The 27,089-nt window shown below is 46.6% G+C and overlaps 1 protein-coding gene across 1 annotated transcript in view; it reads right to left on the bottom strand.

Moving 5' to 3' along the window:
* Hip1 (Huntingtin interacting protein 1) overlaps window positions 1-27,089 on the bottom strand; it is a 138,312-nt gene that overhangs the window by 24,794 nt on the left and 86,429 nt on the right. The window contains exons 19-25 of the mRNA XM_084597457.1: window positions 22,877-22,966; window positions 20,941-21,027; window positions 14,932-15,042; window positions 14,064-14,132; window positions 13,380-13,576; window positions 9,123-9,212; window positions 89-151 (exon numbers count right to left, since the gene is read on the bottom strand). Coding sequence (XP_084453583.1) covers window positions 89-151; window positions 9,123-9,212; window positions 13,380-13,576; window positions 14,064-14,132; window positions 14,932-15,042; window positions 20,941-21,027; window positions 22,877-22,966 — 707 coding nt within the window. The remainder of the gene's footprint in view (window positions 1-88; window positions 152-9,122; window positions 9,213-13,379; window positions 13,577-14,063; window positions 14,133-14,931; window positions 15,043-20,940; window positions 21,028-22,876; window positions 22,967-27,089) is intronic.

The raw sequence follows: 27,089 nt of genomic DNA, 5'->3' as shown, positions 1-27,089 counted from the left end.
CAAGAAATAGTGCTTCCACAGCAAGTCTCCCAACTAGTTGCTGACAGCACACAGTGAGACTACAATAAGTTAGGAGAGTGACAGTCACCTTTTCTTTGGCGACTATTTCTTCCTGGAGGTGTTTGGAAGTCTTGACCAGCTCTCGGATGGCCTGCAACACAGCAGCAGATGGGAAATCACACTGGTGCAAACTGTTGCTTTAAAAGCCTTATAGCACCTTTAGAATGATAAAACTGTCCATGCAGCATCGCAAATAATTTAAAGAAAGGGGGACCATCGCTCACACAAGTGTGCACAGTGTTCGTTTCACTACTGTCTCAAAATAAAACATGTAATGAAGACTCTTAATGGGACAGAGGATACCGTTGAAAATGGGTTGGTTGATTTTCTTATGTTCGCTGTGTTAACATCGCATACAAGAGACGTTCAGTTACTAAGAGCAACGTTTTAAGGCGCCTAGAGTAAGTTTTTCATTCTTTAGAAGAGACACAACCCAGGTACTCTTACGTAATGCAGCCGCCAGCGTACTTACTCGCATGCGCTTCACTTCTTGTTCTTTTGGCTCGATTCTGTTCTGTTCCGCAGGTCGACATCCCACCTCACATGGCTGGGCCTAATCTCTCATTGCACCAAAATTTCCATCATTCTACTTCAATAGTGGCAATGGGACTATTGAACTGTTGCACGAACTCTTGAGCCGAGTCTACTTTGGTTTGGATTTCCATCTCAGCTTCCACAATGCCAGTCACTTTGTACGCTGCTATAGTTGTTGGACATGTCAGACTCTAGCGCTGTCATTGTTTGCATAGGACAGTTCTGCTTGACGATTCAGCCACAAAGTTTCGCATCATACCCAAGCTTAAACGTATAAAAATCAAATTGAAGTGAATGACATGGCTAGTTATATATATATATATAAAAAAAAAACAGGCACAATATTTAATTATACGTTTACGTTAAGCTTACCTCAGAGTGCTTCAAAGGCATTGTGAGACACAAGAAGGCTTGCAAAGCGAAGTGAAGCCATTCTGAACAATTTCCTCTTAAAGGGAAGCTGAAACGTATTTCGCAGGAAATGAGTTATGTGCAGCATTTTATAGTTTTTTGTCCGCTGAACAAGGCTATCATTCTTAAAAAAGGCAGAAAGGAGCACAAATGGCTGTTTTTACAAGAAAATGAGCACCAGCCGGACCGCCTTCCAAGCAAATGCAACTGTTGTCTGTAATTGGCCGGACCCATCATGACGTCAAGTTTCGGTATGCGACGCCGGCGCCGGCGGTGTTACTGCGTGCGCGTCGCGTCAGGGGACTTGAGAGATCATTCTAAAATGTTATTCATTATTCGAACAATGTAAAACACATCTAACTCTTATCGTATGCGTTCGAACACCCAGCAGTTGAAAAACAAAACAAAAACAAAAACAAAAAAAACTGCGCTATGAAAGACACTGTCAAGTACGTTGACAGCGAAAGCAAAGTCCGCACATTTGCTTGAGTGGACAACTGCCCTTTACACACTAAAGCTCATCTCAGGAGCAACAAAAGGAATAGGCATTGCATATGATGCAATCATAGTCGACAACGCGTTTATACAACCTTTGTGTACCGCCCAACGCGCGGTTCTATTCGTCAAGTTAGCACAAGCGCGCTGTGATTGGCCGCGCAAAGTTCCCGTCGTCTGCTCCTCCGCAGGCGACGCATCTCTCCTGGTTCAGTCATAGGTTTGCGACGAGTGCGGCACGATGTCGGAAGCAACGCCGAAGTTTGCCACGAGTGACAAGTTTGGCAAAAAGAAGAAACGATTGACCTACAACTTCAAGAAGCGCTCAGTTCCTTCGGCCAGCATCAAGAATACTCCGCCGCCAACAGCAAGTGATAACGAAGCCGCGGATAGTACCGAAGTGGACTTAGGCCTAACCGGATCGCCAACGAGTGAATGCATTCCGGACAGCAGCCGCATTCGGCGCGACACCGAAATATTGCAGCGTACGGAGTTGTTGCAGAGAGAAATGGAAGCCCAAGAAAAGCTAGAAGTTCTTTCTTCAACACCGGCCACCAAACGAAAGATGGATTTTTTCACTCGTGCTGACGATGTTGCGGCCGCGCCATCGGACATCGAGACGGGCTTCGTTGTCGTCAGTTTGGACTCAACGAACGCGTTGATGTCATTTGTGAAGTGCAAGGTGTGTGGCGGTAGCGTCACGGTAGGGAAAGGTGAACGTGAATATGGCCTCGCCATAAAGATTATTATCGAGTGTGCATGCTGCGGTGATGATGTGTCGACGTGGAGCTCGCCCTGTGTGAACGAAAAAGAGAAGTGCAACCCGTTCGTTGTGAACGTCTTTGCTGCGCGCGCGATGCAAGCCACCTGGAATCGACAAACGGCACTCAATGACGTTTTTGCGACCATAAACATTTCGCACCATGGCCTCCACAACAAAACTTAGCAAAGATACGGGAAGAGGAAGTTGGCGCCCGCGGCAGCTCTTGCTGCCGAGAAGCAAACGTCTCTGTGCGCGCAATCGGTCCGGGATCTATATGATGAGTTGCAGGTTGCGAATCCCGGAAACATTGCTGTGTCATACGGTGGTTCTTGGATGACGCGCGGCCACTCGTCCCATATCGGTGTCGGCACGGTCATCGAGCTGTTTACAGGAGTGGTTCTCGATTACGTCGTCCTGAGTAATTTTTGCGCTGGTTGCGAGCGTGCCCCAAGAGAAGATGACCCGGCATACAAGAATTGGAAGGAGACCCATGCATGCCAGAAAAGCCCCACCAAGAAGTATGGTGAAATGGAAGTTGAGGCTGCTCTCACCCTCTTCAGAGATCACTGCAACGGCACAACCTGAGATACACCACCCTACTCTTAGATGGTGACAGACCACCGCCAAGCAGTGGCATCTGCAAACAAGTGCAAGACCACTGTGGATCTGCAGCACGCTTTCAAAAAACGCCATTTGGGTGGCCATAGTCAGTCTGACTACATCCCTGGTGCCTTCTAGTCACTTACATTGCAAAATATTGCAATATTTTCTCTACATTTTTTATTAAAACGTAGCCAATCTCTTTTTTCTCAAAACACCGATTCTTGACTTCTTGCTTATTTGCAGAAGCGATATCTCTGCCTTCAATGGAGGTAGAACCATAACGTTTGTTGTGACATGTAGCTAAAAGTGCAAAGCCCACAATGTTAGAAGCAGATTTTGCAATTTACATTTAAAAAATTTTGCTCTAGATCAGACAGTAGGGCACCCACATTTGAATGGTGAACTTTGAAATGCTATAATATCGCTGATATTTGTTTTACCAAAGAAGTGCTCCTAACATTGTATACATTATGCTTTCGTGTCAATATGAATTTTTTTTAGTGTGGTTACTTTTTCATTGTTTCTGCAAATTGTGAACAATTAATTTCATCTATCTTTTGAACTAAATGGCCAATTGGAAAAATTGCTACATATTTGAAATCAGCGCAAGAAACTGAATCAGACTACCTAGTTTTATCAAGTTTGGTCGAAAAGTAAGAAAAATAGCTTTAAGAGTCATGTCCCCCCTTAACCGCATCATGAAATCAGACATGTTCGCATCGCCGGATGAAGCGAGCTTACCAGAATGGTGTCAGCAGCAAGCGTGGCAGACAAGCACTCTGGACGAGCGCACTCCCTGGTCGTCGCTAGGCCTATATTTTGTTTCGCATTGGCACCACAGCAGACGACGCTTGGAAATTGGGCAGCGCTATAGTAAACAAGCTACTCGTAGAACTGCCTACTGCAAATTACTTTGTCTCACAATGAAATGAAGATACCATTTATCACAGCGCCGCCTCAGAAGATGAGCTAATGTATACGTACAAGAAGATCAGATGAGCAGTGACGGCACTAGCGACCACAGCTGTGAAAAGAAACTTGCTCTATCGCTGTTATACAGTCGAACTCGGATATATCGAACTCGAAGGGGATCGCGAAATAGTTCGATATATCGATAATTCGATATACAGAAATCGGCTTTTGACGGCACTTACGATGCGAGAAAACGATACCGTATTTGTTGCATAATCAACCCACTCGCATAATGAACCCACCCTTCACTTTTGAACCCGAGAATTTGGAAAAAGAAAAAAAAAACAGCTCGCTCACATGCAAGCGATTGAGCGATCTCAGCCACGAGCGGCAGCGACAGAGCGAAAATTTTCCAACTTGCTAGAACTGCATCCCTCTCGCCGCTCGAGCCACCGCGGCAGCTCAAAACAAATTTTCTGTGTCGCCGCGGCAGAAATCGCGAGTGTTTTCGCTGCATGTCGATGGTGCGCGCCACTCCGTTTCGGTTGTCTCATCCACAGCTCATTTCTGGGCAGCGTGCCAAGATGCTGCGCAGCGATAACGTCACGGCGCAGGGCGGCGCGTTTATCTGTTTATCTTTTGATAGCTCCTGTGGTGGCGGGGAGCGAACTTGGCAGAGTGCCCGTGATGGCTTGATTGCACAAGCCTGGTTCCATTTATCACGCCGCACTTGGGGCGGGCGTCATGATCGCAGCTGACCACATGCTTTCGTTGATTCATACGTGCAAGGATAAACGACTCCGATAAAAAAAGAAAAAAGAAAAAAAAGAACCTGCCACTTTTCAACGTCCGCAGCCGGCTATATCTTACGCTACGCCCCGCGTACAGCACAGCGATAAGAATAGATGACTCTCGCAAAAAAAACAAAGAAACAAAAAGAAAACACAGACAGAGGGAGAGATCTGCCGCTTCTTAACATCCGCAGGCACCATAGCCACGTCAGCCGCCGCGCGCAGAGTGTTCGCAACACATGCTGGAGAAAGCGTCCGATGTCTGTCTGAAAACGGGCGCGATTAGCTGGCTTGACGCATGCGTAAGTGCGTGCTGAAGGAAAGAGATAGCTCGGCAAAAGAATGGGCACACCCACGCACATGGCTTGCAAACGTCATGTACTGGCGCGCGGGAAAGGATAACTGCAGATGCGCGCGCACCTTTGGGGAATGGGCGTGGCGCTGCCCAGACCAGCCGTCGCGAACTGTCCCCTCATTCCTTCCGCGCGTGGCTTGAAAACGTCACGTGGCAAACGGCCAAGGGTGATGCGATCATCTTTAGGGAAGGCACACTTTCCAGTGCGTGGTGCGGAGTTCGATATATCAAACGACCGGTGAAATTGAGTTCGATATATGACGCGGCTTTCCTATACTTTTACATGAGATTTTCAAGGGGATATTCCGTGAGTTCGATATAACCAAAATTCGATATATCCGGGTTCGATATAACCGGGTTCGACTGTACCAGCATTTCGGTACGGGTCAGCGAGCCTAAATAAGGTTAATTTTTGACATTCTGTTGTCCCTGCGCTTATTATTTAGGACAATAATAAAATTGAGCACGTTTTCTTGATGCTAGCACAAGAAATCCACAAACAGCTTGCGGAAGGCGCGGCCTGCGAGGCATGTGGAGGCAGTGCTGCGTTCGGACGATACTTGAGCGCGTTGTTGCTGACCAGACACTGCATTATAAATGACTAATGCAAATGCAGCTTCATTCTACCAATCATATTCATTTCATTTGCTGTACCTAATTGCTAACTGTTGACATAGCTGAGAAAGCCGGCGAGCTGTGTAACAACAGTGAGCCGCGAATTGCGTTTTAATTCGGTATTCTCGGTTAAGTGTAACACCAGTGAAGCAGCTGTGGAGCAGTGGTATTAACTTAATTAGGTGTGGGAACAATGACAGAACAGCCGTGGACTTCAGTTGCACTGATTTAATTGAAATGCCAAATGGCCGCAATCGCTGCCAAGATTCGATTATAGTCATCGGCATGCAAATCATCAGTGAAAAACACAGCTGACTCCAAAGGCAAGATTTTTCTTTTTTTTCCTTTTCATGACAGAGGCCCACAGCGCCGAAAATGTCTTATCCTCTGGGAGGCTATAAAGCACCACGTCGCCTGGACCACCAAAGATCGCACAATGGAAAGCCGGATAGATAGCCACCAGTTGCTCCACGTTCTCACAGGAATGCTTGTTTTCTAATGACACAAGACAACAATTTTCGAACATTGAATGACATTTACTTTACAACTGAGCAAAGGCTCACTAGTCGGAGGGCGTCGAACAGCGTGGATTGCGCAACAGCTGCGTATCTGCTGGTTGACCTCATGGGATCTTTGAACACGCGGAACCTTCAACACAGAATGATACAGCTGGAGAAAACAAATGGCACCAGCAGCAGACTGCACTGATCCGTAGATTCCTAAAGCGTGGGACGTAGCGATGCAAGCGTGTAAAACGCGCGGCCAGTCAGCATTCCCAAATTGACGTCACAGCCGCCTGTTCCCCAGTTTCAATGCCCCGCCTCCGCCGCTCCCGGCAGCGACGAGGGCATCGCGGTTATAACAAGCGATTTCTGTTTTTCTTATCAACAAAATTGGAACAAATATTGACACACATGATTAACAATACCCCTTCTTTCCAACCATCGAATTTCATGCAATTTGAAAACCGCTTCAGCTTCCCTTTAAGGGGAGACACTGGTCTTAAAATGAAAATTTTTATTTTTAGAGATATAATAACGAAATTGGGTGTGTATATGTATTTCTTCCTCCTGTTTTCAAAAATGTAATTAGTTTTACTCTATCTCAATTAGTTCTAATGTTATTGGGAAATAACCAAAGCCTAATTTGGTAATTTCTTACGGGTCGTTAGGACAGTTTCCCTCAATATTTTTTCGTTCCGATTAAAATGTAGTTGTAGCCAAAGACCTGCCATGTGGAGCTATGCTATTTATATTATCATTGATGTACATCACAGTATAAAAATATTCAATTATGTAGATGCCCCACAATTCGAAAATATAATTAGCTGACATTATTGTTCAATAAATTTGATACGTTCAACTTAGCAATATAAAAATAGCATAGCTCCACAGTTCAAACCTTTCTGAATTCAACGGTATAAGATTTATCAAAATTGCACCACAAAAACCCAATGAAAAGTTCCGTAAGGCTAGTCATGTCACCAAAAAACATGAAGCTGAGAAAAACTCGTTTGAAGTTTTGACACTGAGTGCAGAAAATATTGGAAAGAATCTTCGACAACGGATGTTACTCAGATGTTCCCTATCAGTTTCCCTACAAAACAAAACAAAAAGTGTCTTATTCCATCCAAGGAAACATTTAAAAAAAAAAAATGTCGAATGTGTAAGTGTGATGAAATTATAGAGGTTACTTTCGAGAAGTTAGGGGTTGACTTTTTTTTTTGTTTTTTTGTTTTGTTTTGTTTTTTTTGAGGTGAAAGTGAGGACCGGAGCCAAGGAGACGAGAGCTCCACCGGGCAAACAGTTGGGGAAGAGAACTGCTTCGCTTATTCTTGGGGAAGAGAACTGCTTCTGTTCGAAATCGCAGTTTTCGCAGACAAGCAGAAGCTTTACAGCAAGGCCGTACTTCTTATCTGTTGCCTTGCTCAAACGCAGACTTCCTGCGCTGCAGGTTCCGCACTTCGCTTGCGCGAAAAAATTGTTCAAAACCTTCAAGTCCACAATCACGAACTGGGTACCGGCATCAGCTGTCTGGTAATCCGCACTGACGCCAAGAAGGTCAAACTTGCGCTGGGTTGCTGACTTTTCCGACAGAACGGACTTTGCTTGCGCCGATCGCTCAACACGCTGCGCCTGCTCGGTCGACGAATAGTACACAGCATCAACACGAAGTGTACCACGATCCGAGATACGATTCGTGCTGCAACTTGGTCCCGCGGTGTCGTCATCGGGCAGCGTGCTTGATGTACCCGGCGGATCCAACGAGTCCGGCACTGCAGGCCCCGGCGACGCACTGGTGGCCGCTGCCTGCTGTTTTTTGTTCCACGGACGTTTCTTCCGGCTTCCAAAAGCTCGTTGCGTGCTCGGTTTCAATCGACTGTCTCCCGGCATCTCGATAGCAAAGAGAAACTCCCGGCACAAGGCGGAAACACGGCGTGTAGAGAAACACGAGCGCAAAAACAGACGCGCACGAAGCGACAGCCACAGCGGCGAACGCAAGAGAAAGAAAAAAAAATGACGTAGACGGTCACACCAGCCAATGGGAGGCGCAGAACGGCGCGCGCGCGCGAGCCAATCAGCGACCCGAAAACGGCCTTCGGGAAACCGGCCCGAACCGCCGCTCGGCTTGAGCGACGCCATTTTGAGATAGCTCAAATTGCGCACAAAGAAACCAGCTTCAAAACAAGCCCAAGATGGCGGCGATCGACCGGCTGCAACGCCGGCGGCGCGCGCGGGAAGTTCGAACAAAGTCTCTCTTTTCGGGGCCATTTCGTCGCTGCCGTGGTGTTTTGAAAGCCGATTTTATCGCATTTCCCGACCGAATTCAGCGTTAATAATTTTACTGTAGATGCTCGAAAGGATAAACCTTCCGAAAATGAGTTTTTCCCAAAATCGACTTTTTGACCATTTTCGACCGTTTTAAGACCCGCGTCTCCCCTTAATGTGTGTGAATTTGTTTATATGCGCTTTTATGCTGATATGTACTAAACTTACCATCTCGTCCGATTCCTCAGTGTCTTTAATTTTTGGTTACAAGAGATCTTGGGTGTAAGAGACATCTTTCTTGGCTCCCTTGAGTGCCTCTCGTAACAAGATTTTACTGCATTTGTACAATGTGTCTGTCAATAAAACATCACTTGTCAGAAGTACACTGCCCAGCTTCGCTAGCCTGAGTTCATCTTCTGTAGCGCTTCAAATGTTGCAAAAACACGTGCACCAACCTATTCACAAATTAGTGTAGCAGTAACAAATCTACAAACTTAGTTTTACAACGCGGGTGGGTTAGCCATGAGATGTAGCAGTTCTAATTTTCTCGTTTTCCTTCATTTATTCCCAAAATGGACATCAGAGTGTTTAACAACGCTTTCAATCAAAAAGGTTTATTTATATTTCCCCTAGTATTGTAATATGCTTACTCAGGCGATTAAGAACAATATTCCTGCAGTTCCATTTTTTTTTTAATTCTAAAAGTTGTGGAGCATTAAGGTCTCAAATGTATTCAAGGAACGGGTACCGGGCAAAATTAGTGCCATGTTTTCCAGGGCACCGCTCGCCCCTTTGTACAAACGTGAGGCACCTACCTGCATGAGTCCTGTGCAGGCGTCCAGGATTTTGCTGTTCACCTCCAGCTTGATGCCCGAGTCACCTTCTCGTGATTTGTTGAGCATGTCCTGCACAGAACACAGCAATAGCCGCATAAGGTCATATATACCGTATTTACTCGCATAATGATCGCACTTTTTTTTTTTAAATACTGACGCAAATTTCGGGGTGCGATCATTACGCGGGGTAAATTTTCTACAAAAAATTTTTGAGCACTGAAAACGCAAACAATTTGCAGGTCAGACGTCTTAGAACATATATCTCGATTACAACCAAAAATAGAAGCTGAGTAAGGCTTACCTTCGCAATAAACACGCACATTAAGCATCACATGGAGTGCACAATGCCCATTTATTTTTTTTCGTCAGTACTCTAATCAAAGTCTGAATCCTCGCCATCCTCGCTTTCACTGCTGCACGACTCATCGGAAACGGCAGTGTCGTCGCTGGGAGCATCTTCACAATCCCACAGGAAGTCATCTTCCGTTCCATCCAAAGCGTTAGATATGCCTGTCTTCTTAAAACTCTTAGCCACTACCTCGTCGGGGATACTGCTCCACGCTTCTGTGATCCACGAGCACAGCATCTCCACGGATGGCCTTCTAATCTTTCCGCTCGGCGTCAAATCATGCTGGCCCATCGCCATCCACTCAGCATAAAGTCGTCGAACGTTGTCCTTGAACGGTTTGTTCAAAGACACGTCGAGAGGCTGCAGCAGCGAAGTCAGGCCGCCAGGAATGACTGCAATGTCCGTGCGCAGCTCTTTCAGCTTGGCACACATGCTGTCCACAAGGTGACCCCTAAAACTGTCCAAAACCAGAAGCGAGGGAAGCAGAAATGCTCCTGGTTTTCTTCCCCAAACAGTCTTGATCCAGTCGACCATCAGGTCTGCAGTCATCCACCCTTTCATCTGTGCACGTATATGGATGCCACGGGGAAAGTTTCCCTTCGGAATAGTTTTCCGTTTGAAGATCACGTATGGTGGCAGCTTCCGCCCGTCGGCCGTCACAGCAAGCATGACTGTGCATCGCTGTTTTTCTGCGCCAGACGTCTTCACGAGGACGCTCCGAGCACCCTTCTCGTTCACAGTTGTATTCCGGGGCATGTCGAACGTCAGTGGAGTTTGATCGGCGTTTCCAATTTGCGACATGAGGTAACCGCATTTTTCGCGAAGCCTAGTGAAGAAGTGATGGAAGTCTATCACTTTGCTTTCATATGCGACTGGGGGCCGCTGGCACAACGACGTCCGCCGCCTCAGGGAAAATCCATTCCGTCACATAAAGCGAGTCGTCCAACCGGAGCTAGCGCGGAAATCCTTTGCGGCGATTCCCAGCTTCCTGGCAGTTGTGCGCGCCTGCGTCTGTATCATTTCTAATGACACTGCACAACCATCCTTGCGCAGGTCCCTCACGTATTCTAGGACCGCCTCCTCAACACGAGGGAACTTGCCCGTTTTGGGTCCACGGAAAGCCCGCCGTGTCTTGTTCGTAACCATCAGCTTCTCACGCTGCTTCTTCCAATAGCGTATCCTCATTTCGTCCACGCCGAAATGCCTACCAGCAGCGCGGTTGCCATGCTCCAGTGCATAGTCGACAGCCTTGAGCTTGAACGCGGCGGTGTAACTGGCATACCGCCCCATGGTGAAATGGCGTAAACGCACAAAAACACAAAGCACACTACGACGCTGCCGAATTGCAAAATGGCGAACGCCGCAAAGCATGAAATCATGGGAACTCCAACGTTACTAGACTAGGTTAGGAACTCGTCGGAAGGCATTCCCTGCGGGATGACTGCAGATCAACCACCAGGCGGCTCCATGTTCGGGGTGCGATCATTACGCGGGGAATTTAAAGAATTGAATTTTGACCTCAAAATTCAGGGGTGCGATCATTACGCGAGTGCGATCATTATGCGAGTAAATACAGTAGTTCATCTCACAGCAGAAATACACATTTTCAGAAGAATACAAGAACCTTTGTTTGCATCATTTTTGTACAGTCGCCGACCGATATTTTGGACCCCCAATTTCCCGGGCCTGCCTGAAAATCCGGACCTTGCCATGGCACTGCCACGCACTCCATAAAGCCAATGTATAACACCGATCGAAATTTCGGATGTTTCAAATCCTTCTCGTTCGATTTTCCAAACTTTTTCTTTCGATTCGAGACTCAATAGCTACCGAAAACGCTAACAACACCGGTGCCATTTTGGTTTTCTGCAACCTCGAACCCACGTGTCATATCGTCAGCTGATCATGCCATCAGAACCTCGCATACCCGGTATAGCCTCGACAGCAGGCACCGTTTGCTGCACCGTCCTGCCAGTGCCAACTCTGCTGTGGTGCACAGTCGTCAGTCGCCACGGTCGCCATTCACGTGTTGTGTGTTGTGCTGTGTGTGTGTTGTGCTGATGGGATTCACTGCCGCTATCATCGGATGACAACGGCACTTCATCTTCAACACCGAAGCGGTGGCCTTGTGGTAGAGCATCCGCCTTGCATTCGGGGGTTCGATCCCCAGTGCCATCGGGTACCCACCGGTTTCCAATGGGTACAAGATTTCCCCCGGCCTGGTGCTCGGCTCTTCTGGCGTGAAATGCTTGGGAAAAGGGGCCATGAACCAAAATGGTGTTTCAAGAAGTAAAAAAAAAAGGGCCACATAATGGGCTTTTGCCGCACAAGGTGGACTTATTGTTGTCCGATGGCGGAACTGATCAATGCCACATCGGCGCAACTATTTGGGACCTATGACCCCTTAAATTTGGTCAAATAGTTGCGCCGATGTGGCAGTGATCCGTTCCGCCATTGGACAACAATAAGTACGCCTCGCGCGGCAAAAGCCCATTATGTGGCACTTTTTTTTTTTACTTCTTGAACCAACATTTTGGTTCATGGCCCCTTTTCCCAAGCATTTCACCCCAGAAGAGCCGAGCACCAGGCCCGGGGGAAATCTTGTACCCATTGGAAACCAGTGGGTACCCGGCGGCACTGGGGATCGAACCCCGTACCTCCCGAATGCGAGGCGGATGCTCTACCACAAGGCTACCGCTTCGGTGTTGAAGCTGAAGTGCCGTCGTCATCCGATGATAGCGCCAGTGAATCCCATCAGCCATCTTCATCTGCTGACCTCATCGAGCACTTGCGCGCTGCAGGAGTCATTACCATGGAAGAGACGCTGGAGCAGTTTGCTCGCTCTGACAGCGAGGTTTAGCTCTGCACTGAACTCACCGACGATGAAATTGTTTGCCAGGTGCTTGAAAGTGATGACTTGGGCTCTGATAATGAGAAGCCAGAGGCTGTGCTGCCAACTAGCAGTGAACTAACCAGAGCTCTGATAGTGCTTTCGGCTGTGTACAGCGAGAACTTCGCCCTCGCCGACGTGCAAGCAGACTTACTTGTATGGCACCGTAGCGCCCCGCAGAGGCATATTGACCACTTTTTCAAGCCGCTCACTAAATAAAGTGACTTTTTTTGATTGAATTCGTTTTTTCGAACTGCCTGACTTTCCGGACACTATCTCGGCCCCTTGAGGGTCCGAAAAATCAGTCGGCGACTGTATATAATGTTATTACGTTATCGGACATTTTATGGCACGTAGCAAATCTGGCTATCATGCAGCAAGCACAAGGTTAGACAGTCTGTTGTGTTACGTGATCATATGTTTCGACTCCTACAGCTGATTTAAAACATTAGCTTTTTGTCGATTGTTAACCTAAAAGCAATGCTGGATAAAATAGGATGTGTTCAATGTAAATTGCAGTAAAACATTTCATGTCTATGTATCTACTATGCATATGTTTTTGTCGCCTTCCCTTAAAAGAAAAAAAAGTATTCCACATGCTTTATTTAGTGCAACTTTATTTTAATATTTGTGTATTGTGTTCATGCACATATGTATGCATGTAAATTTACTGCTTGAGCGGAATGGTAAGCACACCTAATGGCCTGCGCAGACGCCAAATCCAGAGCGTCCTTTTGGGATATATATCTCCACTTTAGACCAGGGCCAATTTTCCTTCAACTACAGAGTTTCTTACAAAGCTGTATAATCTTCCTTCATAGCAGTAAGTCAGTGCTTGGTGGATGTCCGTGGATAATTACTCCCTTATTACAAATCTACTTTATCGTGGGAGATTCCCCTACAAACACCAGACTAACGGCAAGACAAATCATAGTTCACACAGAATTAAAAGTGATGAAAAAGAATGCAAAATTCTATCCCCCTTTGCTCCTCTCACCTGGATCCGCTGGGCGGCTTCTTCAATGGCACGATCCATCTGAGCCAGCTCGTCTTCCAGCAGGTCACCCAGCTTTTGGGCGTCCCCCTCGCCGAGTGTGGTGGAGAGAGCGCCACTTGCCCGAGCCACCGCCTCGAGGGACGCGTGCACCGTGTCTGCTCTGCCTCGCACCTCCGCTCCCCGAGTCACTTCTCCACCTGCAAGAATGATGCCACAGGATCAAGGATGAGGAACTGAGAAAACCCCATTAAACTATTAGCTAAAGTCAAAGGTAAAAGCTCATCACAATGATGCCACAAAAGATTAGCTGACAAATATGTAAAAAGAAAGGCAGCTGCTTCTTTACAATACGCAAAACATCAGCTGTCGCAAACTTCACTCATGAGGGGAGAAAAGTAAATTTTTTTTTGCTTATTCACTCAGATTAGCAAGGAGTCTCTGACAACTTTGCTTTGGCAAGTGTCCTGAACTCATGCATATTCAACAGAACGTAAATGTTTTCGCAAGCCTATTTGGCTGTGAGGCGCACCTCTGACAATACAAGCTCAATTGCACTGAAAACAATAGCCTGAAACACAACCGCAGCAAATGTTGCTTATGTTCCATCTTCCCTACGATGTTAAAAAAAAACGTGGCCACCGCAAGATTCTGTTACGTACGCAGCAGCAGAAGCGTGACACACACCTTCAGGGCGCAGGGACTTGATGAGTGCCAGAGACTCTGTTCCCAAGTGGCGACAAGCTGCGGCTAGCTCTGGATAGACACAAGGAAAGAAAAAAAATCCAAGGTGCTCAGTCAGGGCATGTGTCATACGAGTACAGCTAGCAAGTGGTGAGAACCTTTTGCAAGAAGGAATAAAGCAGTTCCTCAGTAGTGTGGCGACTCTGCGAGTTGCACAGGAAGTTTATCCAATGCCAAATGAGTGATGATGGCATAGATATGGTTCCACGCCACTACCCTGCCAACCTCTGCTATGTAATCAGTAGAATGCGCAGCTTAAAGGTTAGTCGGTAGCACTGTGCCTGTACCTACTGCCACCACGAGCCATTGTGCAATCACTTGGTCGTACATATCACTCGTCATCACTGCCAAAAATTAAAACCCTGATATAACGAAATTCCTTACATAACAAAGTGTTCTTACAGTGCTAAGTATTTCTAGCTTCAGTGCGATGAGGTAAATGCTGCTAAATTAAAAACGGCAGCTAGCTAGCTTTACCACTGTCTTTGAATTTGGTTTTGCCACCACATTCGTTTTGCTGCTCTGTGGTCTTCCAGTGGGCAGAGACTTTCTAGAAGGTGGAAGTCGGTTGATTGTTGGCAGATGGGCTTCTGGAGGTTGTAAATGTGATAGGAAGGTTGGAGATGATTCTGAAGGGTGCTAGGCCTCACTAGCCGGGCTTCACATTGAGAAAATATGTTGCCTTCACACAGATAAAGCTATTAAATGCCACTCTTACTGCTACTGCAGTTAAAAAATAAATAAATAAAGGTCGCTTGCAAGGATCTGCAACCACACGCAAGAGCGTAAAATCAAGAGATGCAGAGCTCACCTTCTCCTAGCTCAATGTTGGGCGACACTTGGGACACACCCTTGCCAGCAGCCATCACCTGGGAGACAGTGTGGGCCAAGGGGCACACTGTGCTGATCAGTTGCTCTGCATCTGCGGCAGCATGAACACAAGGTCAAAGATAAACAGTCTTTGTCACACGGTTCCACGCCAACAAAATGTGGGAAGCTGTACACTAAAGAAGTACTTTGCTTTGGGCTAGTTGGTTCATGGTTGAAGTGGATTATGAAGACGGCGCGAAAGCGACGAGGACAAGGAAGGAACACCAAAATAACAGGACAGGCGCCAACTTTCAACTGATGTTTATTCGCTCAAACCCTTTCATATTTATGAAGCACCCAAACCGTATCACAAAGGCCTATCACAAAGTCATCCACGTGGAGCACTCAGATCACCAGCGGTATTGGTCACAGACAAGAAAACCTCACAGTATAATCAGCCAGTAAACAAATAATAGCAATTCATCAGGCTATCCAAAAATATATAAAAGCAACCTGTTCGAAAGAGTCCTAAGATTATCGGAGTGCACAAACACACAAAATAAACATATCAACCACAAATTGAAATCAACCACACAATGCAAATACGCTCGTGCCCCAGACAAACACGGCACGTGTTTGTAATCCTCCCTTCGACCGCAATAACAAAAACAGGTGACAAAGATTATCAAAAAGACCAACAAAAACGCCGAAAAAAAAAAAAGAAAAAAAAATACACAACAAGGCTTGAACAGGTGACAATGGAAACAAAAAATGACCAACAGAAACTCGGAAAGAACGTGCAAAGAAGTTTAAAAGCTAAGGGAATCACCTCATCGTCAACGTAAAACGAAAACAACCGACAACACCTGTCAAGAATAAATAAAACCAAAGTATAAAATCTACAGGAATCCTTCAAGAAAAGCCACCTCAGAGTCACTGATTGATATGGACGGCTTGCTAACGCACAAACTTCCTACTTTCTTGATGAAATAAGCCTCTACTACTTCTCGCTCAACTTTATCTCTACCAGATTTCAAAAAAATCGCCTTTTCTAGTTCCGGACGACACCCTTGGCAGGCTTTGCAGTGGTCTGCTAGGAAGCTTCCATGCTGATTGCGAACATTCCGCATATGTTCACTGGCACGCTCATTGAAACAACGACCGGTTTGCCCTATGTAGACCAAACCACAGCTCAAAGGAATCTGATACACAACTCTTGACTTACATTTGGTGAACTTTTTTTGATGTTTAATAGCGCAAACCGGTCGTTTATCTGGCTTATTCATTGAGCAAAGCTTAGAAAGTTTTGAAGGCGCAGAAAACACAACTTGAACCTGAAATTTACTTGCAACTTTTTTGATGCCATGGGAAACTTTATGGATGTAAGGAATAACTGGCATAGGCTTCCACCGCACTTCCGGGTTTCTTTCAACATTTTGTCTCTTCACTTTCTGAAGCAACATTTCAGAAACAGCCAAAATTAATGGGGGCGGGTAGCCTGCTTCTTCCAGCCTTTTTACTTGGGCGCCAAAGCTAACCGACATCATGTGATGGCATGATTTTCCTAAAGCGCTCTGAAGGGAATTTGCAATTATAGCTCTTTTGACCAGCTTCGAGTGGGCACTGTCACTTGTCGTCGGTTGTTGTCGGTTGTCGGTTGTTTTCGTTTTACGTTGACGATGAGGTGATTCCCTTAGCTTTTAAACTTCTTTGCACGTTCTTTCCGAGTTTCTGTTGGTCATTTTTTGTTTCCATTGTCACCTGTTCAAGCCTTGTTGTGTATATATATATATATATTTTTTTTTCCGGCGTTTTTGTTGGTCTTTTTGATAATCTTTGTCACCTGTTTTTGTTATTGCGGTCGAAGAAAGGATTACAAACACGTGCCGTGTTTGTCTGGGGCACGAGCGTATTTGCATTGTGTGGTTGATTTCAATTTGTGGTTGATATGTTTATTTTGTGTGTTTGTGCACTCCGATAATCTTAGGACTCTTTCGAACAGGTTGCTTTTACATATTTTTGGATAGCCTGATGAATTGCTATTATTTGTTTACTGGCTGATTATACTGTGAGGTTTTCTTGTCTGTGACCAATACCGCTGGTGATCCGAGTGCTCCACGTGGATGACTTTGTGATAGGCCTTTGTGATACGGTTTGGGTGCTTCATAAATATGAAAGGGTTTGAGCGAATAAACATCAGTTGAAAGTTGGCGCCTGTCCTGTTATTTTGGTGTTCCTTCCTTGTCCTCGTCGCTTTCGCGCCGTCTTCATAATCCACTGTACACTAAGTCCCATCACAAGCATTTGTGTGGCTCAGTATAGCAAAAGAAATAGATGAAATGAAGCATTTTGCCTCACTGTGCCACAGGTGGGCAGCACAGGTGCCACGTTGTGACTCATTGAGCCACGAGTGCAAAAAAGTGCAAAGTTGTAGCTCAAACATCCGCCATAATGAGCATGCACAATTGCAAAGTAGCCGAAGGTCAACATGCAAGTCGTCACGGCTTAATTGGCCACAATGATCGTGAGTGTTAACCAGTCATGGTTTCATGTGCTCCAACATGTATGTGCAAGTGCTAAGTGGTTACAACATCAAAAGACTCGCAACATTTTTTCCCCGTTTGCACTAAAGATGCTTCAGAGGCCTTGAATAGAGCAAGGGATCACTGTCTGAAATTTGCAGACATGTGGCAAGTCCTCATCGTACATCTCTGTACTAAATGATTCCATTAGTACACAGTCGTTTGCAGTTGTGCAGCGAAAAGCCATGAACCGGTGAATCTCAAATTGAAACAAAGTGGCCAAAGGCTAAATGAGTTTACCTTGAGGCAATGAGTTAAAGGCACTGACAAGATTCACTACACTTTTAGATGTGACAGGCATTCTCAATACCTTCCCACACTGTGCCATAAAACCTTCACTCAAGGCTTCTGCACAACAATCAGCGTGGACTATATTAAGGCACAACTTCATGAACTATTTTCAAGGCCCAACTTCACGGACCGTTTTCAACAGCACACTCTTCAGCATGTCTGCGATGCCGCATAGAAACACTAAAATGCAGCCAAGACATTACCAAGTGTCACTGCCTTTGTCTCTCAACATGACTCCGCAGCAAGTCTTATTCTACTTTAGATGCAGTGGCACAGAATGGTAGTACAGTCGAACCCGGTTATATCGAACCCGGATATATCGAATTTTGGTTATATCGAACTCACGGAATATCCCCTTGAAAATCTCATGTAAAAGTATAGGAAAGCCGCGTCATATATCGAACTCAATTTCACCGGTCGTTCGATATATCAAACTCCGCACCACGCACTGGAAAGTGTACCTTCCCCAAAGACGATCGCATCACCCTTGGCCATTTGCCACGTGACGTTTTCAAGCCACGCGCAGAAGGAATGAGAGGGGACAGTTCGGCGACGGCTGGTCTGGGCAGCGCCACGCTCATTTCCCAAAGGCGCGTGCATCTGCAGTTGTCGTTTCCCGCGCGCCAACACATGACGTTTGCAGGCCATGTGCGTGGGTGTGCCCATTCTTTTGCTGAGCTATCTCTCTCCTTCAGCACGCGCCACGCATGCGCCAAGCCAGCTCAGCCCGTTCTCAGACATACGTCGGACACGGCGGACGTGGCTATGGCGCCTGCAGATGTTAAGAAGCGGCAGCTCTCTCTCTTTTATTTTTGCGCAAATCATTCTTTCTTATCGTTGTGCTGTACGTGCGAAGTAGCGTAAGATATGGCGGCTGCGGACGTTAAGAAGCGACAGGGGTTTTTCTTTTTTTTTTTTCTGCGGGGATGTTTATTTTATTTTTATTTTTGATCGTTTATCCTTGCATGTATGAATCAGCGAAAGCACGCGGTCAGCTGCTGCGATCATGACGCCCGCCCCAAGCGCGGCGTGATAAATCGAACCAGGCTTGTTCAATCAAGCTATCACGGGCACTCTGCCAAGTTTGCTCCCCGCCACCCCAGGAGCGATCAAAAGATAAACGCGCCCTGACGTTATCGCTGCGCAGCATCTTGGCACACTGCCAATGAGCTGTGGATGAGACGACCGAAACGGACTGACGCGCGCCATCCACATGCAAGCGAAAATGCTCGCGATTTCTGCCGCCGCGGCGACACAAAAACCTTGTTTTGAGCTGCCGCGGTGGCTCGAGCGGCGAGAGGGACGCAGTTCCAACAAGTTTTAAAATTTTCGCTCTGTCGCTGCCGCTCGTCGCTGAGATCGCTCAGTCGCTTGCATGTGAGCAAGCTGGCCTTAACGCATTTTTTTTTTCAAATTCTCGGGTGCAAAAGTGGAGGGTGGGTTCATTATGCGAGTGGGTTGATTACGCGACAAATACTGTATCGTCTTTTCGCATCGTAAGTGCCGTCACAAGCCGATTTCTGTATCTCGATATATCAAACTATTTCGCGATCCCCTTCGAGTTCGATATATCCGGGTTCAACTGTACAGTGAAAGCTCGTTAATTCAAATTTTCGGATAATTCGAACAATACTGCTTGGTCCGACCAAGTTCCATAGAGATCTGTGTATAAAATGCCCGTTAATTCAAACGAGAGTCGGTTCCGCTACAGATAATTCGAACTATGTGTCGCCATATCTGGGTGGCTTGGTGCACATCACGCGGCAAAAAAAAAAAAAAAAAAAAAAAAAAAAAAAAAAAAAAAAAAAAAAGAGTAGAGAAACACCTCCGCAATAAGAAGGCATAATTAGAGGCTGCGCACGTCCAAAACGGGAACAGAAGATGGAACCAGGTAAAACCATGGAAGAGTGGGAAAGACTTAAATGACGCCATAACCAGCACAGCGGCCGGTGGTGATGGAGGGAGAGGACGGCGGCAGCGGCAAGGTCAATGCAAGGTTGCGGCTGCGGCTGTTTTATTATTATTAATTGGTTCACAGGAAGGGAAAGGCGCAGTATCTGTCACACTTATTTCTGTGGACACCTGAACTGCACCGTGAGAGAAGGAAGGTGGAAGTGAAAGTGGATAGTGAGAAAGGGGTGCCGTAGTGGAGGGCTACGGAGTAATTTCGACCACCTGGGGATCTTTAACGTGCGCTGACATCGCACAGCACACTGACGCCTCTTCGTTTCGCCTCCATCGAAACGCAGCCGCAGCGGTCGGGTTGGAACCAGGGTACTCCGGCACAGTAGTCAGGCGTCTTACCAATGCACCACCCCGGGGGGCTGCCTGCTCTCTTTTCTGCGCAACATCCGTAGCTCGCAACTAAATACTCTTAATTCCAGCCCTGTTAATTTGGAAATATGGATAAGTACTGTCGGCGCGGTCCCAGCCAATGCCCATGAAAGGCTACGATCTCGGACGGGCACTATGGGTTAAATTGTTTTTTCTTTTTTTAACTACAGCCATCCATCCTTCCACCCATCAGTCGTCAATGGAAGCACACGAATCAGTTGCGATCATGACATGGCTTGCTCCCATCGCGCGTTCCAATGATTGGAGTGGCTGTAGACGACGCCCGGTCCGGTGGCTCATAGCATGATAATTCAAAGGTACTGAAAAGGAGCCTTGCACAACCGTACAAGCACTGGCACTTTGCCAAGTTCGCTTCCCTCCCCCCCTCCCCCTTGCTGCAGCTAAAGTCAAAAGGTAAGCATGCCGTTATCGCTGCGCAGCATCTTGACGCACTGCCAAGAAATGTGTTGTGGACCGTGACGGCGCGAAAAGGAGGGACGCGCAAATGACTGACGTCTTCTTATTTTCAGATTCGTAGGCACAAATCGGGGCTGTGTGGGTTCATTATACGAGAGTGAGTTGATTATGCAACTACATATGGCACATTTACCATAATACAAATGGTTCTTGTAAGCTTTTTCGAAGCCATTCGATAATTCGAACATCAACATCGGATAATTCGAACTTTTCCCCCCTGGTCCTGTGCAGTTCATATTAACGAGCTTTTACTGTAGTGCCAAGAAAAACACACATGCTGCATCCCCCTCAAGAGTCCATCTAAAGGCAAAGAAAAAGGAGCATACCTTCGTGGTTTGCTTCAAACTTTTCGAAGCCAGCTTTAAGCTTATCCAGTGCCTGTGACACCACCAGGGTCTGCTGCAGGAGGGTCTCTGGAAAGTCACAAAGCAATCAAAGTGCAACAGCAGTCATTCACAATACTCCCTGTAGAGAGTCAATAAGAATGATGTGCACACAAAAAGCCAGTCTTCCTTATTTCCTGCAGCCTCACTGAAATGGTGGACACCTGTGCTTTTGAAACACTGTCAGCAGAGCTACAAGTACTCCAATGGTGGACTAACAACCGGCAAGTGAAAGGCACAAAGGTCCCTTTCGGGGCACAGTCGATGACCGATTTTTCAGACATGCTTGATTATTCGGACTTTTTCCCGGCCCTAGGACATACCTTATAAAGTCAATGCATTACGCTGCTCAAAAGTTTGGACACTCTAAGAAGGGCTATTTGATTTTTTGCACATTCCAAGCGTCAGCCGGGCCAACTGCCACACATTTTGAGCGGTGTCGCCGCCATCTTGTTTTTTTACTTTTTCCTTTGATAGCCTCTAATCCGGTGCCGACCTTGCGTGCCGCTCCTCAGCTAAACTGACGCTGGATGGAGCTATTATTTGCCTAGCAGCTTTCGTTTCTGGGACAACGTCGCTGTCGTCGCTGCTCACTGCCAGAGTGCTTTTTTTTTTTTTTTCTGTTAGCGTGACCGCTTCAACTGCCTGTTCTTCTGTGTGTTTGCCATGTGTTTCACAAGAAGCTGTTTCCAAATTTTATAAGGATTTTTTTTTTGCAACGCGGCAGCAAGAAGGCACTCAACAGAGTCGGTGTTGTGATCCAGTGGTGTGCGTTTGGAAGTGGCTCTGCTAATCCTGCTGTGCTCCTTCGAGGGCTTAAAGTTTCGAACAAACTAATGACCTGCCAAGGTCAGGTTCACAGGTCGGGTTTCCAGCATGGCTGTAGGCTAAAAAAAAAACCTGGGTGTGGGCAGCAGTCATAGGGGTATGCCTGGACAGTGGGGAAAACCTACTCCGTCGATTTGCTTGGAGCACTTAGTACGCTAGGCGATGCGTGGAAGTCTGCAGCCCCCACAACACTGTGCAATTGCTTCCGCCACGCAAGATTTGTGCTGAATGACGAGTCGGCTGCCTTGGAGGAGGAGAGCGTCGTAGAGCAGCTGTCAGGCAGCGAGCAGCTCATTCACGACCTTAGCACTGCTGTCATCGAAATTCCATTGGCAGTCTCGTTTTCAGAATTCACAAACGTGCACCATGAGTTGGAACTGTGCGCTGGGCTCACAAATGCAGAAATTATTTGCCAAGTGCTTGTGGAGTTTGAGAGCGGCGGTGACGACGACTGATCTGCAGCAGCGCAGCCGACGCAAGCTGAGCTGATGCAAGCGAAATTCAGGCGGACCTGTTAGCATGGAAGCAGAGCGTGGTACAGAAAAACATCCATGACTTTGCATTTATAATTTTTTCCGGCCTCGAAGTGAATAATAAGCAATAGAGTTTTTTTGGTGCACATTTGTTTTTTTGGACTACCCGATTTTTCGGACATTTTCGTGGTCCGTTGAGAGTCCAAAATATCGGTCGTCGATTTATTATATAAGGGGTGGGGTAAATAATCATCAGATGTTCCACTTCTTGACAGTCTTCATCCAAGCTGCTCTTGAACTAGTAAAAAATCAGATAACTATCATAATCAAAAATGTAATCTCCAAAGTTTCTCGTTAATGAGTATTCAGCAAAATTCGCAAAGTTCTCAAACACAACCGTACTTTCTTCACTGAATGGCAATTTTCTTGTAGGGTAACGCTGTGCAAAGGTGGCCACTGCTTCTACCCGCGTCCATAAAAATTCTCCTCAGCGCCTCATTTATTACTCGGACAAGTGTCATGGCGCCTGAAGAAGCACTTCTCGGGAAAAAAAGCCATGCAGGGCGGCCTTCACTCACCAGGTGTGCCCATGTAGCCCTGGCGGCCCGGTCGGTCCATGTCTTCCAGTGAGGTACCCACAATGAGCTCCCCTTCCTGAACCACACCCGCTGGAAAACAGAGAGCAAAGCGACAAAATTGTGAAGCTACCTAACCACTTTTGTGTCCTGTTTGCAAAGGCGCCCGTATGAGAGCTCTAGTGATGCACAATTTCTCGAATTTTCTTCTGACTCCAGGACAAAAGTAGTCCAGTTGCTGTTTGCATCGTTTCTCGTTTTCAGTCTTACACCAAATGATCTGGAAGTAAAACACCTGGGCTGCAGATTTCAATGCAGTTCTAAATACATTCGATCCCAGATATATTGAACCTGGATATAATGAATTACAGCATATACTGAACTTGGAAAGTCCCTTTGAAAATCACATGTAAAAGTATAGGAGTGGCATTTGTGTTTATTGAACTTTGGTTCTGCAGAACGCTAGATATATCTAATTGAGTGCTGTTCCCCTGTAAGGGGCACTTCTCCTAACAACACTCTTACTACCACTTTTCACGTGTGAAGTTGGGTCGGTTGTACAGCCTTGAGCACCTGCTGGTCATAGCTAATGCTGTAAAATTGAGATGAACGTCGAGTCCGTATAAAAGTGGGCTTCAATCTAACATGACATGTTTTCAACACGACGCTGCTGTCCTGTGAGAAGGTTGGAGTTCAGTTCACCGGTCATACAGTAGTGAAGCCAGTCTAGCCGACCAAAGGCTTGGAGTGGCTCTCGCATGGTCCGCTTCACTGCTGAGGGAACGAAGAAATGAATTGTACCATGTTTTAACTATTAAGTTGTTATTAGCGCATAGCTCTATTCCTCGCACCGCAACTGCTAAGCTAATTCACTTGCGCATTTGAACTTCAGCCGCCAGAACAGGCTTAGTATGAGCACTTCTCCCCACGCCACTGCCCACTTTTTGTCTTCCTCTTCCACGGCCCTACCTGGGGCCACCGAGCGATTGTCCTGATCGTGGATGAGATTGTCCGTTGAGATGCCATGTGACTAGGCGGGGGATTCAACAACTGCTCTAATGGCACTCGGTTGACGAGTCTCGCTAAGGATCAGGTGCATGCTGGTTTGAGTGCGTCAAAATTTCGCCACAGGAGTCATGCCGAGTCTGATCATCCAGATGAGAAGCAGCAGTGAAAAGAAAGCATGACTGGCTCAAAACAAAGACCGAAAAAGAGTGAGAAGCTAGCACAAAGAAGGAGTGCCAGCATCACCATGTAACCATGCTTGACAGGGCATTATGCTCGGACAACTAGGTTTAAACGAGATAAACCTCCACAATCTGCATTTATAGTGTACTAAGCTAAAGCTCAGCTACTTTGGTCATCTGATGAAAAGAGAGGAGTCACTGGAGAAAGATTTGATGTTGGGAAGGTTGAGGGTCACCGGAGAAGGGATAGGCAGCGAACGCGATGGTTAGATGGCATCCTCGAGGCGCTGCAGATGAAGTTATGTGATGTTAAGAAGATAGTGAGAGACCGGAAAGCGTGGCGTGATATGGTCCATAGGGTCACGAAGAGTCAGACATGACTGAACAACTGAACTGAACTGAAGAGCTGGCAACATTAACTATTTCCCTACCGTGCCCATTGAGCATCGTTAGCCCGCTAAAGATGACTACACGCGCCAATTTTGAACCGTTCCGCATCGCTCAAGGACACGCTATACCGTCTAGTGGTCGGATAACTGAAGTTTTAATTTTGATCATGTTTAAATTTTTCCCACGAAGCGGCTATTTTTGAATGCGCTCCGTGCGTGCAGCATCGTCGAAGTCGCATGCGAGAATGGCGGCATCCACATCGACGACACGCGATTCGAAATGTCGCAAATCTCACGATTCTGCACTGTCTACGACAGATGTTATCGGTGACCCAAGCAGCAGTGACTCTGAAGATGCTGCCTTATCGTTAGAATTCAGTTCGGACTCTGATGATGATGGAAGCCAGCCCGGTACATCGGCGGCCACGCTTTGTTGGCCTGTTTTACATGCGTCTGGGACCGCTCTGGATGTTTTGTTTGTGTTGCTAATGTCATTTACCTCATTACCAGGGTGTAAACATCATTTCAGCACGATATCTTGCCTCCTGCAAAACAGGGAGTGGTGTTCTGCCTAAGAAGGAAATCGGGCATCCATTTCAGCATGGCGCTCTGCTGCGGCCCTCGTTGATTGCTCATTATGAATCGAGAACACTATTTTATACTGAAATTTTATTTTTTAACAGGAAGTGGCCAATATAATGCTCTGAATTTGTAAATCTCAAAACAATTTCTAATTTTTGTCGTTTCATTTACAAATGTATTCGTCAAGATTTGTTGAATTTTTTTTCTAAAATCTGGTTCTTTGGAAATTATATTGTGTATTACAACCCACAACTCCATATTCAAAGTTGTATGCCTAAAAAGCAAATCTATTTAGCTTTCTTTTCATGTATTGCAAAAAATTTTAGACATGATAGTTTTTACAGAGAACAAAATCCAATGAAACCTACAGAAAAATGGCCATTTTATCCACGGTAGGGAAAGAGTTAACACTGTTAACACTGTAAAACAGAGAGTCCGATTGAAAGTGACCTCCTGTATGACATGCTTGTTTTTAGCAAAACATTGCTGTCATACAGACAAGCCGAAGTTCGATACGCTGATTGTTGTGTAGCAAAGGCAGCCTTGTTGACAGAAGACTTGTGGCAGCTCTCAAGTGGCCACTGATTTACTGCTAAAGAACACTTATCGCAGGAGGAATCGTACAGCAGGAGGACATGTATCGCAGGAGGAAGCGTTTCATAGGAGGACACCTGTCGCAGAAGGAATCGTACAGCAGGCGGACATGTACTGCAGGAGGTGTATCACAGGAGGAAGCGTTTCACAGGAGAACACATATCGCAGGAGGAATCGTACAGCAGGAGGACGTGTATCACAGGAGGAAGTGTTTCTCAGGAGGACACCTATCACAGGAGGAAGCATTTCACAGGACACCTATCGCAGGAGGACGTGTATCGCGGGAGGAAGCATTTCACAGGAGGGCACCTATTGTAGAAGGAATCATACACCAGGAGGAGGTGTATCGCAGCAGTAAGTATTTCAGAGGACACATATCGCAGGAGGAAGCGTTTCACAGGGGGACACTTATCATAGGAGAACTCAAACAGCAGGAGGACGTGTATCGCAGGAGGAAGTGTTTCACAGGACACCTATTGCAGGAGGAATCGTACCGCAGGAGGACGTGTATTGCAGGAGGAAGTTTCACAGGAAGGCACTTATCGCAGGAGGAATCGTACTGCAGGAGGACACGTACGAAAGTAGGAAGCGTTTCACAGAAGGACACCTATCGCAGGAGGACGTGTATCGCAAGAACCGTATAGCAGGCGGAAGAGTTTCGCAGGACACCTATTGTAGAAGGAATTGTACCGCAGGAGGAAGCACTTCACAGGAAGACACCTATCGCAGGAGGAATCGTACTGCAGGAGAAAGCATTTCACAAGAGGACACCAATCAGGAGGAATCGTACCGCAGGAGGATGCGTTTCACAGGACACCTATCATAGGAGGAATCGTACTGCAGGAACACATGTGTCACAGGAGGAAGCCTACTCCAGGAGGAAGCGTTTCAAAGGAGGACACATAATGGAGGAGGAATCATACTGCAGAAGGTCAGATATCGCAGGACTATTGCAGGAGGAAGCATTTCATAGGAGGACACCTATCAAGGAGGAATCGTACAGCAGGAGGATGTGTATTGCAGGAGGAAGTGTTTCATAGGACACCTATCACAGAAGGAATCATACCGCAGGAGGATGCGTTTCACAGGAGGACACCTATTGCAGGAGGAATGGTACCGCAGGAGGATGTGTAGAGGAAGCGTATCATAGGAGGAATTTCACAGTATGACACCTATCACAGGAGGACACTTGTCGCAGAAGGAATCGTACTGCAGGAGTACATGTATCGTTGGAAGCGTTTCACAGGAGGACGCTTATCACAGGAGGAATTGGTCGTACCACAAGAGGATGCGCTTCACAGGAGGACACCTATCGCAGGAGGAATCGTACTGCAGGAGCCCATGTGTCGCAGGAGGAAGCATACTCCAAGAGGAAGCATTTCACAGGACACCTATCGCAGGAGGAATTGTATTGCAGGAGGAAGCTTTTTACAAGAGGACGTATCAGAGGAGGAATCGTACCGC

This window comes from Amblyomma maculatum, chromosome 3 (genome assembly GCF_055883805.1).
Source record: "Amblyomma maculatum isolate TAMU_Amacu chromosome 3, ASM5588380v1, whole genome shotgun sequence".
NCBI classification, from domain to species: domain Eukaryota; kingdom Metazoa; phylum Arthropoda; class Arachnida; order Ixodida; family Ixodidae; genus Amblyomma; species Amblyomma maculatum.
This window is presented reverse-complemented; position numbering and strand designations above follow the sequence as displayed.